Here is an 18,128-nt window from a genome sequence, read left to right as displayed (position 1 = left end):
AAGAACACACATAAGAAACATCCTGTAGAAAGCACAGAACAGAGGAGAATCAAAACAAAATTGTGAGGAACTAATACACAGGAATTAAATAGTGCATTGAATTTTCATTACTGTAATGACATGGCAATGAAAACCTGGAACCAGCCTAGATTACTCCATTGCTATTGTGGGTATTTTCCTTTGTAATTTGCAATCACTGGCTAAAGAATCCTTGATTAGTATAAGATGGTTCCTGTTACTACAAACAAGGTACTATTAATGAGCAGGAACATTAGAATTGTCTTGGTATCCCCTCAGCTTCCCTAAGGGTCAGATAGCAGGAGTTTTACTGTATAGTATCTTGAACACAAACCCATTGAGCGGAGTAATTCAGGAACAGACTGTAGAGTTGGGAAGCACAGATGCAAACTTGTCTGCAATCTGTGTTGCCTCTTAAATACAATATGGAACAAAATTGTATGATACAGATTACAGTATATGCCAGATTTCCTGGTGTCAATTTTTTTGTATAGATTTTTAATGCCGAAAATTTTGGTACAAAGAATTTTGACTGTACAATATGTGGACAAATACTTCTCTGCACAGGGAAAAGTCTCAATTCCCATCATCTAATATTTAAATTTTTTAAATTTATCACTTGCATAGAGCAGACCCGGCTCTAAAAAGGATTTAATCCTCAACTCCTCTTCTACACTATTAGTTGGTAACCAGTCAAGTAATTTTTTTTTTTTAAGATTTTCATTATAAATTGATTTAAATTCATATATAATTTCATTAATCAGTTTCAACCAAAAACTTACTTTGTTTAATAAAATAATCTGTGCTTGTAACAGAACTAATGAGTATTAAGCATTCTATTTGCACCAAAATAAAGTACTTAATTATGTTTAATAAATCTACATTCTAAGCAATAAAGCATTGCATTAACCTTAAAATTGTAGTACAGTATACCCATCGATATATCATAATTTTGTATATAATAAAAGAATTGGTGATAAGCACACAAAAATCTCTCCATAAATTTACTGAACACAATACTACTAGTCTCAGTGACAAGAGTTCCTTGTAGAGCCGGGCCACTCCACTAATCCCAATAAGTCCTATTAGGTTGCTTCACAACAAAACAAAAAAATCCGAGAATCAAGCATGCAACAGCCTGTGAAAAAGAACATTTAATGTGAGTGTCACACCGATTCTTGACAACATATACAGACTGAGGGGAGATTGACAACTGCAGCAGCCGATGCAGTACCTGAGAGAGCATCTGGAATAGAAGTGAGACACAGCATCACCACACACCTTTCCACTAACATTATTCCACACCACTGACATAAACATTCAACGTGACGAGGGTTGCAAACGTTCAATAACGGCAGCATAATTTCCAGACATCGAAAATGTATCATATACTAATCTAACATTCAACAAGGGATAATAATTTGAGTGCTAAACATCTCAGTCATTTACTTGAATTTACCTAGCTGGATACAGTAGAGTATCTCTATATTGAACACCCATTAACCAAATTCACCTATAAACTGAGTAGATTAGAATGTGTGTAAGTAAATTTAAGAAATCCCAATGAAGTGTTTATTCTTGGTGCAACACATTGTTATCTGCTGGTGAGGGGGGCTGTGTTTCCCACCCCTTCATTGTTATCTGCTGGTGAGGGGGGCTGTGTTTCCCACCCCTTCATTGTTATCTGCTGGTATAGGGGGGCTGTGTTTCCCACCCCTTCATTGTTATCTGCTGGTGAGGGGGGCTGTGTTTCCCACCCCTTTCATTGTTATCTGCAGGTGAAGGGGGGCTGTGTTTCCCACCCCTTCATTGTTATCTGCTGGTGAGGGGGGCTGTGTTTCCCACCCCTTCATTGTTATCTGCTGGCGAGGGGGGCTGTGTTTCCCACCCCTTCATTGTTATCTGCTGGTGAGGGGGGCTGTGTTTCCCACCCCTTCATTGTTATCTGCTGGTGAGGGGGGGCTGTGTTTCCCACCCCTTCATTGTTATCTGCTGGTGAGGGGGGCTGTGTTTCCCACCCCTTTCATTGTCATCTGCTGGTGAGGGGAGCTGTGTTTCCCACCCCTTCATTGTTATCTGCTGGTGAGGGGGGCTGTGTTTCCCACCCCTTCATTGTCATCTGCTGGTGAGGGGGGGCTGTGTTTTTGGCCTTCTAACTATTAAATTGCCACCATGTATGAGTGGGTAAGTATGCCCTCATAATGACTACTCATCACTATCCAGTGATGAGTGTACTAATGTGAGTGTTGCAACATGCAAAATATGTCATTTTCCATTAATTAATGTAAAATGTTATTTGTGTATAAAATATATACAAGTGTGCCAGTGGGAGTAGTGAGGAGCAGCTTAGCCCACCACTGATGACTTATAGAGGCAACTTCACATATTCCTGACATCTAAGATTGAAGGTGACTAACAAAGTAATTTCTTGCCTGGCAGGAAAGCTTGCTTTGTGTTAGGATAGGATATGTTGGTTTATGGATACAGTATCATGATAAAGATGAGAGATAGTTGTAGCTATGAATCATGTTGTAGACATGTATAATTTGATAGCTATGTATCATGTTGTAGATATGTATCATGTGGTAGCTACATACCATGCTGTAGACATGCATCATGTAGCTACATATCATGTGGTAGACATGTATCATGTTGTAGTTATAATGAGATAAGATAGCTGGGTAAAATATGCTATCCGGGCGGGATAAGAGAGTGCATGAGTGGTGACACAAACAATGCCACTCACCCCTCCCCTCGTACTTTAATCTTCACATCACTGTCTCTTACATTCAAATGAAATAAATACTAATATTCAAAACATTCATTTATATTATAAATTTGTAGAATCTTGCATATAAATTCTGTTAATAAAATATTTAGAGATACAGTACTTCACTGTATAAGGCTAATTAGAAAACACTGTTTTAATACATACAAAAAATAACCTGAACGTTCTAATAACACTTAAAAACTGTCAGTCATAAATTACACATTTTCAGAGATTTATTGAAAATTTGCAATTATTGTTTACTTAGAATAGTTCATCGCAGACACCTTTATGGTGTCGTAAAGCTTTGATTAATGTTTCATTATTTAATATTTAATCTGGAAAACAAAGCACTGATTAAGTAAAGTATCATTTGTTGGGTATCTTCCATGTGTTATGTGTTGAATATGTACCATGTGTTATATGTTGGGAATATATCATGTGTGTTACATATCTATTATATGTAGCATTTGATACAAACACATGATATAAATGTGAAGCATTTGTATCATGTGTTGCATTTGTATCACATGCTGCGTGTGTCGCACAAAGATGCTACAGAGAATGATTGCACAATAAGGCATCTAGATTAATGAGGTCTACACCCCATGTACCTGGAGCATGAATAGGCCTGTAAAGTCATATGTGCCTGTCAGTGTGTGTGCGCGTGCTTTACTGTAAATCCAAACAAAAATATTACAAAAATTGGAATAAAAATGTAATAAATGTTTTATTATGTAGGATTCAGAACTTTTGCAATTTGTTTTTTTACTCTGATGGTTATTTAGGCACTGACACAGTGTTGGCTTCACCATGGAAACAGACCACCAAATAAAGCCTCTCCACATCTATTCCCTGGACCAGTTTAGCAACAATAACCCTCCGGCATCTTTCAGAACTTATGACTCGCCTCCAGAGAGTGTTTTTTTGATTGAAACTTTCATACTTGGAAGGATGTAAACTTTATATTAAGCACTCTTTGTCTAAGATCCCCCCCCCCAAAAAAAAAAAAAAACATATGATGCAACTGATTACCTCTAAAACTGATGCTTTAAGAAAGCATTGGAATCTTCGACAAGCTGCTGGCTTCCTGGTATTGTCGAGGCCACTAGTGATAGTGACTCTCAGGTAAACTCAGGTAAAAGTACATGGTAAGAGTCCATATATGCATTAAAATATTCTATATGTATGTAGGTTACCAATATATCTCTGGCAAAATATTTTGTTGCTAAAAGTGCCTTAAAAGAACCCAAATACTTTAACAGAGGTTCTAAAATATTGGAAAAATTTCTCATATTCCTCAGCAGCGTCATCACCAACACTAGGCTCCTGTGATCACCAACACTATGCTTCTGTGACCACAAAAATATCACATCATTTATACAGCAAATCAGTGGGAGAAATCTTCAAAGTGCCATTGGAAATAAAGCAGCCTGGACACAGTATTTAACGAACATTGCCTGCATATCACAGTTCATACCCTCATCAAACGGTGAAACAGGAGACCTTTCGAAACTTACGTGTCCAAATTTGTGGAAGATGAGATATTGTTCAGCCGTTGGGTGCATGCCGACGTTGTTCAATTTCCACGAGATGATCTGCAAGATACTTACACAGTCAGTCATGCATCATAAGGTCACTGTTACAACACAGGACATTAGACAATAGAGCAGGCATTACAGCCACTGTCAAGGATTTTTTAGGATAAGAAGATGTAAATGAAATTCAAGAATGCACAATATACACCTGCCTTTATTCGGTAAGATGTTCAGAGGCTGGAAACCTTCGCATACATACATTATCGGCCCGGAAGGTTGTCGACAGGTGGGGCTGGAAGGTTGTGTCGACAGGTGGGACTGGAAGGTTGTGTCGACAGGTGGGACTGGAAGGTTGTGTCGACAGGTGGGACTAGAAGGTTGTGTTGACAGGTGGGACTAGAAGGTTGTGTTGACAGGTGGGACTGGAAGGTTGTGTCGACAGGTGGGACTGGAAGGTTGTGTCGACAGGTGGGACTAGAAGGTTGTGTTGACAGGTGGGACTGGAAGGTTGTGTCGACAGGTGGGACTGGAAGGTTGTGTCGACAGGTGGGACTGGAAAGTTGTGTTGACAGGTGGGACTGGAAGGTTGTATTGCCAGGTGGGATTGGAAAGTTGTATCCCCAGGTGGGACTGGAAGGTTGTGTCGACAGGTGGGGCTGGAAGGTTGTGTCGACAGGTGGGGCTGGAAGGTTGTGTCGACAGGTGGGGCTGGAAGGTTGTGTCGACACGTGGGACTGGAAGATTGTGTCGACAGGTGGGGCTGGAAGGTTGTGTCGACAGGTGAGACTGGAAGGTTGTGTCGATAGATGGGACTGGAAGGTTGTGTCGACAGGTGAGACTGGAAGGTTGTGTCGATAGGTGGGATTGGAAAGTTGTATCCCCAGGTGGGACTGGAAGGTTGTGTCGACAGGTGGGACTGGAAGGTTGTGTCGACAGGTGGGACTGGAAGGTCATATCGACAGGTGGACTGGAAAGTCGTTTCGACAAGTGGACTGGAAGGTTGTGTCGACAGAGGTGTCAGAGATCTTGAGTGGTGATGAAGAGACACAGACACAAGATACAAAGATTTAGCGGTCCCCTTGGCGCAGTAGTAAAGCACTTGCCCGGCACTTTGCGAGCACTTTGGCCTGGGTTCGTATCCTGGCCAGGGGAGGATTGACTGGGCACTGTAGCCTTGTTAAAAGGTTAACAGGTTGTTACACGATTTGGTGGGTCGTATTCCGGGGAACAATTAGGATTAAGGACTTGCCCGAAATGCCATGCATGCTAGTGGCTTTACAAGAATGTAACAATACCAATCTTATGTAATCTCACCAACCCATTGTATCTTCTTGTGAATATTATTATTATTATTTACTATTATTTATTATTATTTATTATTATTTATTATTATTATTATTATTAATGCAGGCTAAGTTAGGCCAACAATTAATACAAATACAGGCTAAGTTAGACCAAAAGTTGATGGCTTAAGTTATCTAAGTTAGACCGTCAACTAATGGTCTAACTTAATATGGGCTAAGATAGACCAGCAGTTGATATGATGAAAAGCTAAGGAGACATAGTAGTGGTAAGAGAAAAGGAAGATGAATGCTAACTAGAGATAAGACAAAGCAACACTGAAGTTACTCAAGATAAGAGAGACAAAGAGAAGACAGTGCAGGATGCCGGGGACATGAAAGGTTCATTAGGGACCAAGTTAGGAGAGGGATAACAAGCAATCCAACACTCCTGCAATCAATTAACCTTTTTTGGCACCCAAGGAAATTGTGTCGAGAATAGAGAGAGATAAGGAAGAGGAGAAAGATATTGGCCAACGTTAAAGAATGGCTGAAGAACTGAATATAAAAAAAAACACTTGGCAAATTACATACGAAATGGAAAACATGAGTTTGAGAATCACATAGAAATGAAAATCATTTCAAGTAGCACTAAAATTTTAGAACAAATACCCCAAAAAAAAAATGAAATTTATGACATACAACATAGTTGATCAGAAGAGGCCGAACGGGAAATGGGAAAAAACGTATAAGAATCTAGAGAAGGCAATAACTGAAACAGAGAAACAGTTTTAACCAGGGAGAAAGCCAAGAGACTCAGGGCTGGTCAGACGATGCATTGCTTGGCTTAAACGAGAAACTTTTAACGTAGTTCCGTATCACGAGATGTATCCAGGACATGAGAATATATAAAAGGAAAGAAATGTTTACTGTTCAAGCGTAAACGATGAATACCCCCCCCTCCCTCACAAAGAAAAACATGCGCACCAAATCTAAAGACTTTGATCATACTGGAGGAGCATCACTAGCCAGGTCTTGCCAGTGTTAGATCATACTAACACATTAGATTATTGATCATAATTCAACAGTTTTCTTGACGGCAAACTTTAGGAGGACAGGCTGGGTGCTCAAACAAAAAGAACAGCTGACTTCTCTGGGAGAAAATAAAAAAGCAGGAACAGTAATAATATGGACACTACTGAACATAACTTCCAAGTATATCAACAGGAAAGGGAAAATATCAAAATGTGATAAAGTTGCCACTTCAAGAGAACCAGAGACAAATCTAAAGCAGGTAAACAAGAGGTAAAAGACGGGTGTGGGAAAGTATTTATTCTCAAGAGTTTTGGTTGGCTGCACGAAGACCATAAATAAATTTATGGTTTATATAATAATAATAATATATAATATATAATATGTTTATATAATAATTGGACATTGTAAAACTGGACAACACGAATCTAAGCTCTACCTTTTAAACAACGGGCTCTGTCTTGTAAACAATGGGCTCTATCCTGTAAACACTGGGCTCTATTTGCAAACAAACAGGTAAACACACACATGCACATAAAATATTAAATATAAATAACTTATGTGTGAAAATGAATGCATTATTAAAGATACTAATAATTATTTTGTCATATACTTTTGCGATATATCACAAAGAAATATGAAATGCATTGTTTAAAAAGGATCATAAGAGCAATACATTGTAATAAGTTTCTAAATATAACCTGGCCAACCTCAGTAAAGGAACTTAGTGCCATTAAGACTGAGAAAAGTGTCCATCAGGCTACTGACTATTGTAACTTTGATACAAAAGTTCTTGCACATACTTTTGGTCCACTAATGCATGTGTTATTTGTTGCTAAGTGCTGTCTTCCCCATTAAAAACAAGAAAGTCATGGCAAAAATAGGCAGTAAAATGTATTCACTTAAATTTAATCAGTATGAAGGTGCAAGGAGACTACTGTTCAGTTGTAATAGTAAAGGCCACCTTGGCTCGCTGATGAGGAGGAGTTTCAGTATTATTTTCAGTTTCAGTAGAGTTCAATAAGTCAGTTAAGTTAGAAGGTGTACCGTATATTGGGTGATTGTCTTCTTCAGTGAGATTAACCCCGCATACCTATAGTTTAGTGAAGAGTTATTTAAAATTTGTCATGGTCATTTTAATACATGCAATACCGTTTAAGCTTATGTAACCCCTGTGCATTGATATATACAGTACATGGCAGCATTTATATCATTTATTTTTCATCAATACATTCAATACATGGCAGTATGCATATTGCCATGTAATTACCAGTAATATACATGACAATAGGCATATCAACATGCACAATGAAATCACAATAACATGATATATCTATGATAGCAGGATGGGAGAAGGAACCAGCGCCCTGGGGGTCTATTCAGATGCACGCCTGGGATTTGATCGCTGTACCAACCCGCCCTCCTAATAGAGCATCGCATTTTGACGTATACTAGGTTATTAGGTGAGTACTCTTCCCAAAGCCAAAAATCGGCGTACTAGAAAATGGTAGCGGCTGGCGAAATTGACATACTGTCCCGTTCTCTGTTTTGGGTCCTCTGGTAGGTTAGGATAAGGGCACTTTAGTACGACAGTTTCTTGACGTTGGGAAACCTTAGGAGGACAGACTGTTCCTGCACCAAAGATTTTCTCACATCATCATGTAATTACCAACCATATACAGGAGAGCATCCCCCACTATGTCGTACCTTGTCCTTGAAGTGTTCCATGACTCCTGCAGTGGTGGAGGTGCAGTGGATGAGGACGAGGCCCATACAGCGTTCATGGTAAGCCATACCGAACCTGGCCAGGATGTTGGCTCCAGCGCCTTCGCCCAGGCCGATCACCAGCTTGACCTTGGTGTGGTCCAGCACACACACCAGGTCCTCGGCGATCATCTGCATCGTCGGGAATGCGTAGCTGAGGAAGACACACACTAATTATAACAAGAAAAGGAGACACAGCAAATATCACAGTTAGCATGATAGCAAAAGTAGAATTGATGCATCAGTGGGAACATTTGGTACCTGGTTGTTAAATGATTTGGCGGGTAGTATTCCAAGGAAAATTAGGTTTGAGGACCTGCTCAAAATGCTATGCGTGCTAGTGGCTTTACAAGAATGTACGAACCCTTGTATGTATATTTAAGCTTTGGATTCCGGAAGCTGTCGAACTCAATTGATAGAGCGTCGGTTATTTGAGAGTAAGCGTGTGTGGTATAGTAACTAGCTGTGCCACCCCCCTTCCCCATACACACTGTGTAGAGGGTGCCAGAGAGCGAGAGAAGGGGGGGGGGAGATATGGAATGAGGATCCTGATTAGATTTGATGAAATTTAAGCTCCCTAGCTAAGCGCTTGGTCAAGATTGACTATTAAGTGAAGAAATGGAGGAGAGGCTCAGAAGGGAATGGGTTCAAAGTAAGGGGGGGTATTAGGAGGGGGAAGGGTTCAGAGGGGAGAGGGTTTCGAAGGGGAAGAGGTTCGGAAATGGTAGGGAGAGTTGAAAAAACAAGTAGCAAGTGGCCACCTCAAGGTGTGGACGCTCCCCCTGGCTGCATGTGTCCGTTCATCACTTCAAGCCGATATTAACAGTGTTCGATTGGGCATCAGCAAATAACATGATGTTTAAAATTATAAGTTCCACGTGCTTAGGAATGGTAAAAATGAAGACCTTAAACAAAATACAGGATACAAAACACAGTCAAATCTGCCCATAGTAGGAAAGTACCATCTATAGGATCTAGAAATAATGATGTCTGACGATCTAACGTTTAGGGAGCATAACCATGCAAATACAGCCTCAGCTGGGAAAAATGATAGGATGGATTATGAGAACCTTCAAATCCAGGGATCCCATCACAATGCTTAAAGCATTAAAATCACTGGTGCTGTCCCGTTTGAGTACTTCTCCATACTCACTTCCCCCTTTTCAGAGCAGGTGAGATTGCTGAAATGGAATAAAGAGAACATATGCGACACCTATACGTAAGATAAAAAGCACCTAAACTATTGGGAGCGTCTCAAAGCTCTCAAAATATACTCTTAAATAGTCTCTAGAGTATTTTATGTATTCTAAAGACAAATGGAAATAGAAAACTGTTCTCTAGACAGGAAACTAGAGGGGGGAGACGACTCTCACAAGTCATACATGGTCCTGGACCGGACTTGGGGGAGTAGAAGACCTCCCAGAACCCCATCCAGGTACAACCATGGACACACCTCCACGGTCTTACTGTTATACACTGGTCTAACGAGTTTAAACTCTCCCACTCGTGTGTGAGGGAGTGCTGGTTAACCCTCACACCAACACTCCCTCCCTCCTCACGCGACTGTGAAGGAGTACTGGTGAGTGACCCTCACACCCCCCCCCCTCCCTCGACTGTGAGGGAGTACTGGTGCATGAAATAACCGTTGATGGTAATTCCCAGCGCCCACGAGAACTGGCACATCAAACAAGGCGACGGGAAGTGGTTTCCAGTTGATATAATTCATTTTTCATATCAAAATAGGAATTCAAGACAAAGTTATTGACTTCTAAGAAGTCAATTGCAGCAATTACCGAAAATAGACCAAACTGTCTTGTATACTGAACCTTAAAGAGAATATAATTTCTTTTACAGTTGATAACACCTCTAGCAATTATGACAAAAAATTATTTTGCGAAAACGTTTTCTATCAAATGCAAATATTTATTAAAACTAATGACATTTCCCCTGAAATGCATATTTATATGCCTGAAAAAATTCATCTAAAAACCTGTCACATTGAAAATAGTGAAATGATGTAAAAAAAAAAAAAAGCAACATTTTTCAACACTGAAAAGATCATATGAATTAAGCCAATGTTTTTGTCTTCCCAACATTGAAATATTTTTGAGGTTTCCTTCTATAAGACGAGTTCTTCATCTACAAGATGGCCTCATCAAGATGACTACTACAACATTGCTTCTACAAGATGTTTCTATGATTTCTATAATATGACTTCTGAAAGATGACTTTTCAAGATGGCTTCTACAAGAGGAATTCTACAAAATGGCTCTTCATATCTAAGCTGCTCTGCCTTCACGGTTGTATTGGCCAACAATCAAAACATGTCATTAAGCAAAGCAAAGATAACACCAATAAAATTAATTGGGATTAGGATTAATTAGGATTTTTATTAAGATGGAGAGAAAAAACATGGATGATAAATACGTTTGGCAATAACTTCACATTAATCAACACCAGAACTTTTCCTATATGCTTAAAACATTTATGAATTTAATTATCCAAACTTGACATTATTAATTCGTTGAATGTGGCACAACTTAAAAAAAAAACATGCAATTGTGAATACCATAATAAACTAATTACGAAACAAAATCGTCTGTAAATATGTTGCCAGTAGGCTTAAGAGGTTATTAAAGTTTCTTAAGCATCAAACACAAAGAAATATTCTTATTTTTTTGTGAAAGAGGCATTGCAAACTTTCACAATAAATTGTTATCGATTTTACAAAATGGTGCATTTTGTATTTAAAGAATGAATATTTCACTATTGTAGATGTTATTAATTAAAAACGAAATGTGTTCAAATTAAATCGAATTAAGATATTACTTGACGAGGCTGACAGTACAAAACATTTAATTAAAGAAAATTACTCAACTTTCTGTTAAAATGTTAATAAGGCCTAAAAGCAATGCTGTGTTGGACGGCATCGCTTCCTTAATGACTAATATTTAGACACGGCAGTATGGTTACGTGTCTCCCACGACCCTCATAACGACAAGGTATCCCCCCTTCCTCACGCCACACCCTTTCTCCTGAATGTGTTACCCAACACCTTCAAAGAACATCTTTATGGCTGTTAAGAAGGCCGGACGCTGTAGGAGCACACACTGGGCGCGAAGCCACGCCAGGAGCCTCCGCCCATGCTCCAGGAGCTCACACTGGGCGCGAAGCCACGCCAGGAGCCTCCGCCCATCCTCCAGGAGCTGACACTGGGGCACGAAACGACGGCCAAAGCCTTCGCCCATCCTCCAGGAGCTGACACTGGGCGCGAAGCGACCCCCGCAGCCTCCGCCCGAAGCTTCCGCTCACACAACGCTCACGCCAGGAGAGGAGGTGGAAGCCCTGCATGACTCGAGCAGGATAACCATTCAGTAATGATCTCCAGTGAGTAAAATGTTAAACAAAATACAAACCACGAAATAACTGGCGTCAGGGGACAAGTCCCCCCCCCTCCCACACACCAAACCCTTCCAGCTTAAAGCAAACTTCTTGACCTGATTCTAAATTCGGTCGCCAGGGGGCCTACACCACCCACCTGCGATAAGAACCTTCATGTTACCCCGCGTACGTAAGTGTCGCAAGCTGTGCAAGTCGAGACGCTTGACCAAGAGTTTGCTGCACGGAGACCACGAGAAGAGAAGCAAAGAAAATGATCCCAAGGAAATATTATAAGGAGTTCCTGCCGAAAATACGCAAGTAATTAAAGCAGACGGTACGAATGCACAGCCATGAATAGGTAATCACACACACACACACACACACACGCACACGCACACGCACACACGCACACACACACACACTAGAGAAGAGCGGGCGGGCGGGGTTGGACACAAGGCCCTGACGCCTTTAAGCCAGTAACGATGTGGAGGGCGGCCGGCCCGCCCGCCGCCCCTCCCATTCTACTCTGCCACCCGCCCGCTCCTCGCCCAATCGATGCGGACTCTCGGCCCACATTTTGGACATGGCTACTAAGGTACCCTTCTCTCAAGCGGGTACTCTTTGACGTCTCTTGAAAGCGTCAAAGAGACGTCTCTTGGAGGCGTCAAAGAGACGTCTCTTGGAGGCGTCAAAGAGACGTCTCTTGGAGGCGTCAAAGAGACGTTACTCTTCTACTCGAGTAGAAGAGTAAAGATTATCAAGACCAAGATCGTCCTGATCATCTTGACGATCTTGGAGACGGAATGTCTAATTGAAGAGCTATGGAGCATCTTAGATTGTCAAGAGACATTCCAGAGGAGGGTGATTAAGAATAATTTTTTCTTCTAAGAGCATATGGGGCTTTCAGGATTATTTAAGATGGGTGAGTCATTCCCCAAGACAATTGGGTCAGGTCACAGGTTACACGAGAGAGAGTTATTAGAAGGGTACATATATGGCTGTTGTAATGGGTCATGTCACATATGTGCATACCGGGAGAGGGTACCGGGAGTTCTTCTACTCCCCGAGTCCGGCCTGGGACCAGGCTCGACTTGTGATAGTTTGGTCCAACAGGCTGTTGCTTGGAGCGGCCCTCAAGCCCACGTATCCACTAAAACCTGGTTGGTCCGGCATCTAGTTTGAGTCATGACGAATACACCCAGCTTGGGTCACGTCACCTGTACACCCAGCTTGGGTCACGTCACCTGTACACCCAGCTTGGGTCGCGTCACCTGTACACCCAGCTTGGGTCGCGTCACCTGTACACCCAGCTTGGGTCACGTCACCTGTACACCCAGCTTGGGTCACAGGCGGCGTAAGTCCCGACTAAGTCCCTGGCGGCGTAGACCGCCCGAGGGAAGCGGAGATATTGACAACCTTCAGGTTAGGGAGGAACACGCCACAGGACCAGAGGGGAAGATAATACCTTCATGAAAATATCTGGTAATTCCATATTATAATCCAAATGTCCAAACACGTATCTTTATCTCATCAAGTGAATGATGATGCTAGATAACGATAACAGATGATGATGATGATGGTGAGAGATAAGATTCCGTTGGCCTTGAACCACTTTGGTAACAGTTGACCCCTTGTTGATAATGCTCCTTTCACTGTCTAGCATAAGAGCGAAAATCTCTCGCCAGTTCCAGCAATGACCCTAAAATCATCGACTGATCCGTGCATTGCTGGATTAATTAGGTCCTTTACCGGTATCGTTCTCTCTCTCTCTCTCTCTCTCTCTCTCTCTCTCTCTCTCTCTCTCTCTCTCTCTCTCTCTCTCTCTCTCTCTCTCTCTCTCTCTCTCTCTCTCTCTCTCTCTCTCTCTCTCTCTCTCTCTCTCTCTCTCTCTCTCTCTCTCTCTCTCTCTCTCTCTCTCTCTCTCTCTCTCTCTCTCTCTCTCTCTCTCTCTCTCTCTCTCTCTCTCTCTCTCTCTCTCTCTCTCTCTCTCTCTCTCTCTCTCTCTCTCTCTCTCTCTCTCTCTCTCTCTCTCTCTCTCTCTCTCTCTCTCTCTCTCTCTCTCTCTCTCTCTCTCTCTCTCTCTCTCTCTCTCTCTCTCTCTCTCTCTCTCTCTCTCTCTCTCTCTCTCTCTCTGTCTGTCTGTCTGTCTGTCTGTCTGTCTGTCTGTCTGTCTGTCTGTCCTCCGCAGGGAGGCGAGGATTGGATATCAGGAAGCCTTAACAATCAATACGTCATCATCACTCACTATCGTGTCTTAAAGGTTAAACCGAGCAACGGACTCACTGGGGATCGAACTGCTGCGCAACTCTGTTGAGGCCTCGAGTGACAGTGAGGTGCTGACGGAGATGGTGAGAGGGAATTGACCCAGAGGGAAGATGTAAGACCTGGCGGACAGCTAGAAGCCGGAGTCAGGCAGCAATCACCTCACCCTACCCTTTGCCGCTAAAGTAACTCTTATGAGTAGACAACATACAATGAATATCTTTATCTGTATATATATGTAAATCCTTATATCTATAGTCATATCCTTGAAGAAAACCTGGTTTTATAGCTGTACTGAAGTGTTTAGTAACACTGGCAGTCAATGAGAGGGCATCGGTTTCAGTGTTTTGAACAGTGCCCAACCACTTGGACATTCGGGGATTGAACGCCGACCCGTATAGAGTGAGACCGTCGCTCAATGCAGGTCGGGCCATTTTCAGTGTTTTATTTCGAGGACCGAAGAGTGAGACCTTGAGAAAGTTATATTAAACACAACATGTGTATGAGAGTCTCAGGTCTGGACGAGTCATATTCATGTGTTATCAGACCACACGGGGAGAACTATTTACTCCTGAAGCATAAGAGTATATTTTTAGGTTAAAATGGTCATATGTGTGATATCAATTCTGACGTGCATCGATTTTTTTCTCTCGACAGGCTGATGTCAGCGATAGTGTCAGGGACGGATGGGTGTAGCGGTGATGTGGGGTACGGGGGATGAAGGAGAGGGTGCCGGAGATGACGAAGATGGAGTGGGATGCTGCAGCTCCGGAGCGTCACCAGGATGATGTTTATCCCTCAGCACCTATTACCCCAGTCCTCAACCTTTGAGCATCACCAATAACCTCAACTAGCATCCCCATCAGCAACAGCATCTTCACTCACCACGACCCACCACCGAAACAACCATTAACCCACCCCTCAACGCCCACCCCTCTATGCCCACCCCTCTACGCCCACGACCATCCTTCCCTCTCTTCACTCCCTCCCCGTGGCCCACCTCCCCAACGAACGGAGGAGAAGAGATGGAGGACTCGACAAACCTCAATAATCGCAAGAGACTCCACTTGAGGTCTCCCTTCCCCCACCTCACAGTGTTGACTTCAGGTATTAACAGCCGGATTTTCTAGCTATTTCACAGGCATGGGGGGGGGGCGGTGAATAGGGGGAGGTCGGGTGGGGAGGGGAGAGGAGACGATGAGAGGGAGGGGGAGGAGAGGTTGGGGATATGGAATCTAGGTCGACAAGATATTAACAAGAGAGAGGAGGAGGAGGATATGGAAAACCAGGTGCTAAATAAGGTGGGTGAAGAGGAAAAGAAGTAGAAGGTGAGGAAAGAGGTAGAGAACGTGAGGAGAAAGTGGAGGAGAATGACTAAAACAAGAGGATCTTTCCTCGTGGTACCAAGAGTACTCACATTCCTCAGTTTATCTCTAAAAGACTGTATGAAATACACAACTTTGATTTTTCTTCATATTTGTGGATCCTACTTTTTATCAACTATTGCTGTTGATAACAGTTTCTGTCTGTTTTTATAGATGTCCAGAAACACAGACGGAAGTGGTTAGACTACCAGTCGTAACCCAGACACATGTACGAGTCTCAAGGAACACCGAAGCCCCGGGACCAGCTTAAGGTAGATACAAAGTGGGCAAAAGTAGATGTGAAGACAAGTTGGAGGAATGCATGATACGAACTTTGTAGAATCCAAACAGACCTGGCAGCCGTCTTGTGTGTTGGGAAAGTGTGGATGTTCGTCACTGGATAGGCTAGACTGAACTAGTGATAACTAATTGATAACTGGTAGACTGAACTAGTTGATAACTGGTAGACTGCACTAGTTGATAACTGGTAGACTGAACTAGTTGATAACTGGTAGACTGAACTAGTTGATAACTGGTAGACTGCACTAGTTGATAACTGGTAGACTGAACTAGTTGATAACTAGTTCACCCATCAGGGATAAGGCAGTGAACTGGTAATCCAAATTTGTGGTGAGTACTAAACGATAGATTTAACTTGTGAGTTATAGTGCTATACCCCTCTTAGTAGTAGTAGAAGTAGTAGTAGAAGTAGAAGTAGTAGTAGAAGTAGAAGTAGAAAAGAACGTAGTGTAAAACAATATTATCAATACCACAAGAACTATACTAAATACTGATACTAACCACAACTTGCATCAAGCATTACTCTTGACAACCTAATGACAAAAATGAGAGAACTTAACAACGTAATTGCCCTTCAGGGAAACAATTAACGATACTAAATATTCTATACAGCGCGCGGCGTCATTTGCATACTCAACACCTCCCCCCCCCAGTACCCCCCCCCCCCTCCAGTACTCTCCCCACCCCAGTACCCCCCCCCCCTCCAGTACTCTCCCCACCCCAGTACCCCCCTCCAGTACTCTCCCCACCCCAGTACCCCCCCTCCAGTACTCTCCCCACCCCAGTACCCCCCTCCAGTACTCTCCCCACCCCAGTACCCCCCTCCAGTACTCTCCCCACCTCAGTACCCCCCTCCAGTACCCCCCCTCCAGTACCCCCCCTCCAGTACTCTCCCCACCCCAGTATCCCATCCAGTACTCTCCCCACCCCAGTACCTCCCCCCCCTCCAGTACTCTCCCCACCCCAGTACCCCCCCCCTCCAGTACTCTCCCCACCCCAGTACCTCCCCCCCCTCCAGTACTCTCCCCACCCCAGTACCCCCCCTCCAGTACTCTCCCCACCCCAGTACCCCCCCCTCCAGTACTCTCCCCACCCCAGTACCCCCTCCAGTACTCTCCCCACCCCAGTACCCCCCCCTCCAGTACTCTCCCCACCCCAGTACCCCCTCCAGTACTCTCCCCACCCCAGTACCCCCTCCAGTACTCTCCCCACCCCAGTACCCCCTCCAGTACTCTCTCCACCCCAGTACCCCCCCTCCAGTACTCTCCCCACCCCAGTACCCCCCTCCAGTACCCCCCCCCCTCCAGTACTCTCCCCACCCCAGTACCCCCCTCCAGTATCCCCCCCCCCAGTACTCACCACACCCTCCCGTCAACACTGGCTAGTGTCTCTGTAGCTCAGTGGTCTTCATACATAGGCGAATACACATGATTTTAATTTTATATTTAATGGTCTAGTTGAGCAAGGAAGAAGTGCAGAGGGGAAGAAAGGAGGGAGGAAGGGAGAGGATGGAGAGAAACAGAGGAAGTAGAGGAACAAGTAGACGAAGGGAATTATCAGGGGAAAGCGTCAAGCCATTACGACTATATAGAACTTGGAAGGGGTCAGAATAAGGATTTGGGATGGGACGGGGGGAAGGAATGGTGCTCAGCCACTTGTGGACGGTCGGGGATTGAACGCCGACCTGCATGTGCGAAAAAAAAGAGATGAAGGAGGACTGAGAGGACAGGCAGAGGGGTAAAGAGGGAATAAGTAATAAGAGTAGTAGTGGTGTGAGTGGAGGAGGAGTAGTGGTGTCAGAGAAGGGAGAGTAGAGGAAGGTAAACAGATCAATGATAAGGACACTTAGAGCTAACTAGTGTTTACATCGGTGTTTAGGCGCAGGAATACATTCTAGTGCGTATGTTCACGTTCCCTGCAATGACATAACTGCATTCATGTATGCATGTATGTATGGATGGATGGACGGATTCCTCTCCCGTCACGAACCCAGGCTACTTACAAGTGGGGAAAATTCAGGGAAAATGCTGCAAATGTGAAGAAGGGAAGAGAGTGGCTGTAATTATGCTGCCACTCCTGCACGCTCGCGCACTTTGCACTCTACGGCCCACCTGTACAATGTTTTACTCAGAGTGGCAGGCACTCTGGGGTCACGGCCTCTGGGTTCTGGAAATCTTGGGGAAAGTGCGGGTCAGGTCTGAGGGCGGTCAGGAGGTTCTGGGATCAGGCCATTTTGGGTCAGAAACACTGGTGCCAAACTCTCTTGGATCAGGTTCTCCTGGGGTCAGGCTCCTCTGGGGTCAGGCTCCCCTGGGGTCAGGCTTCCCTGGGGTCAGGCTCCCCTGGGGTCACAACCTCTGGGATGATGTTCCTGGAGTGCACTGCAATCCTATAAAGGAACGAGTGAAACTAGGGAACTCGT

At 43.5% G+C, this 18,128-nt stretch overlaps 1 protein-coding gene and 1 long non-coding RNA gene across 3 annotated transcripts in view; one reads left to right on the top strand and one right to left on the bottom strand.

Annotated features, from left to right (window-relative positions):
* LOC123768502 (uncharacterized) overlaps positions 1-15,987 on the top strand; it is a 57,385-nt gene extending 41,398 nt beyond the window's left edge. Inside the window, exons 5-7 of one of the 2 annotated variants that reach the window (XR_011230462.1) lie at positions 7,978-8,098; positions 14,700-15,149; positions 15,581-15,987. This is a non-coding gene — a long non-coding RNA (uncharacterized lncRNA). Of the gene's footprint in view, positions 1-7,977; positions 8,480-14,699; positions 15,150-15,580 lie in introns of those variants that run through there. The other variant, XR_011230463.1, reaches the window with a different exon arrangement.
* LOC123768501 (uncharacterized protein ZK1073.1) overlaps positions 1-18,128 on the bottom strand; it is a 78,930-nt gene that overhangs the window by 11,775 nt on the left and 49,027 nt on the right. Inside the window, exons 5-6 of the mRNA XM_069336236.1 lie at positions 8,343-8,553; positions 4,306-4,383 (exon numbers count right to left, since the gene is read on the bottom strand). Coding sequence (XP_069192337.1) covers positions 4,306-4,383; positions 8,343-8,553 — 289 coding nt within the window. The remainder of the gene's footprint in view (positions 1-4,305; positions 4,384-8,342; positions 8,554-18,128) is intronic.

The sequence above is a fragment of the Procambarus clarkii genome, chromosome 35 (genome assembly GCF_040958095.1).
Source record: "Procambarus clarkii isolate CNS0578487 chromosome 35, FALCON_Pclarkii_2.0, whole genome shotgun sequence".
Taxonomy (NCBI): domain Eukaryota; kingdom Metazoa; phylum Arthropoda; class Malacostraca; order Decapoda; family Cambaridae; genus Procambarus; species Procambarus clarkii.
This window is presented reverse-complemented; position numbering and strand designations above follow the sequence as displayed.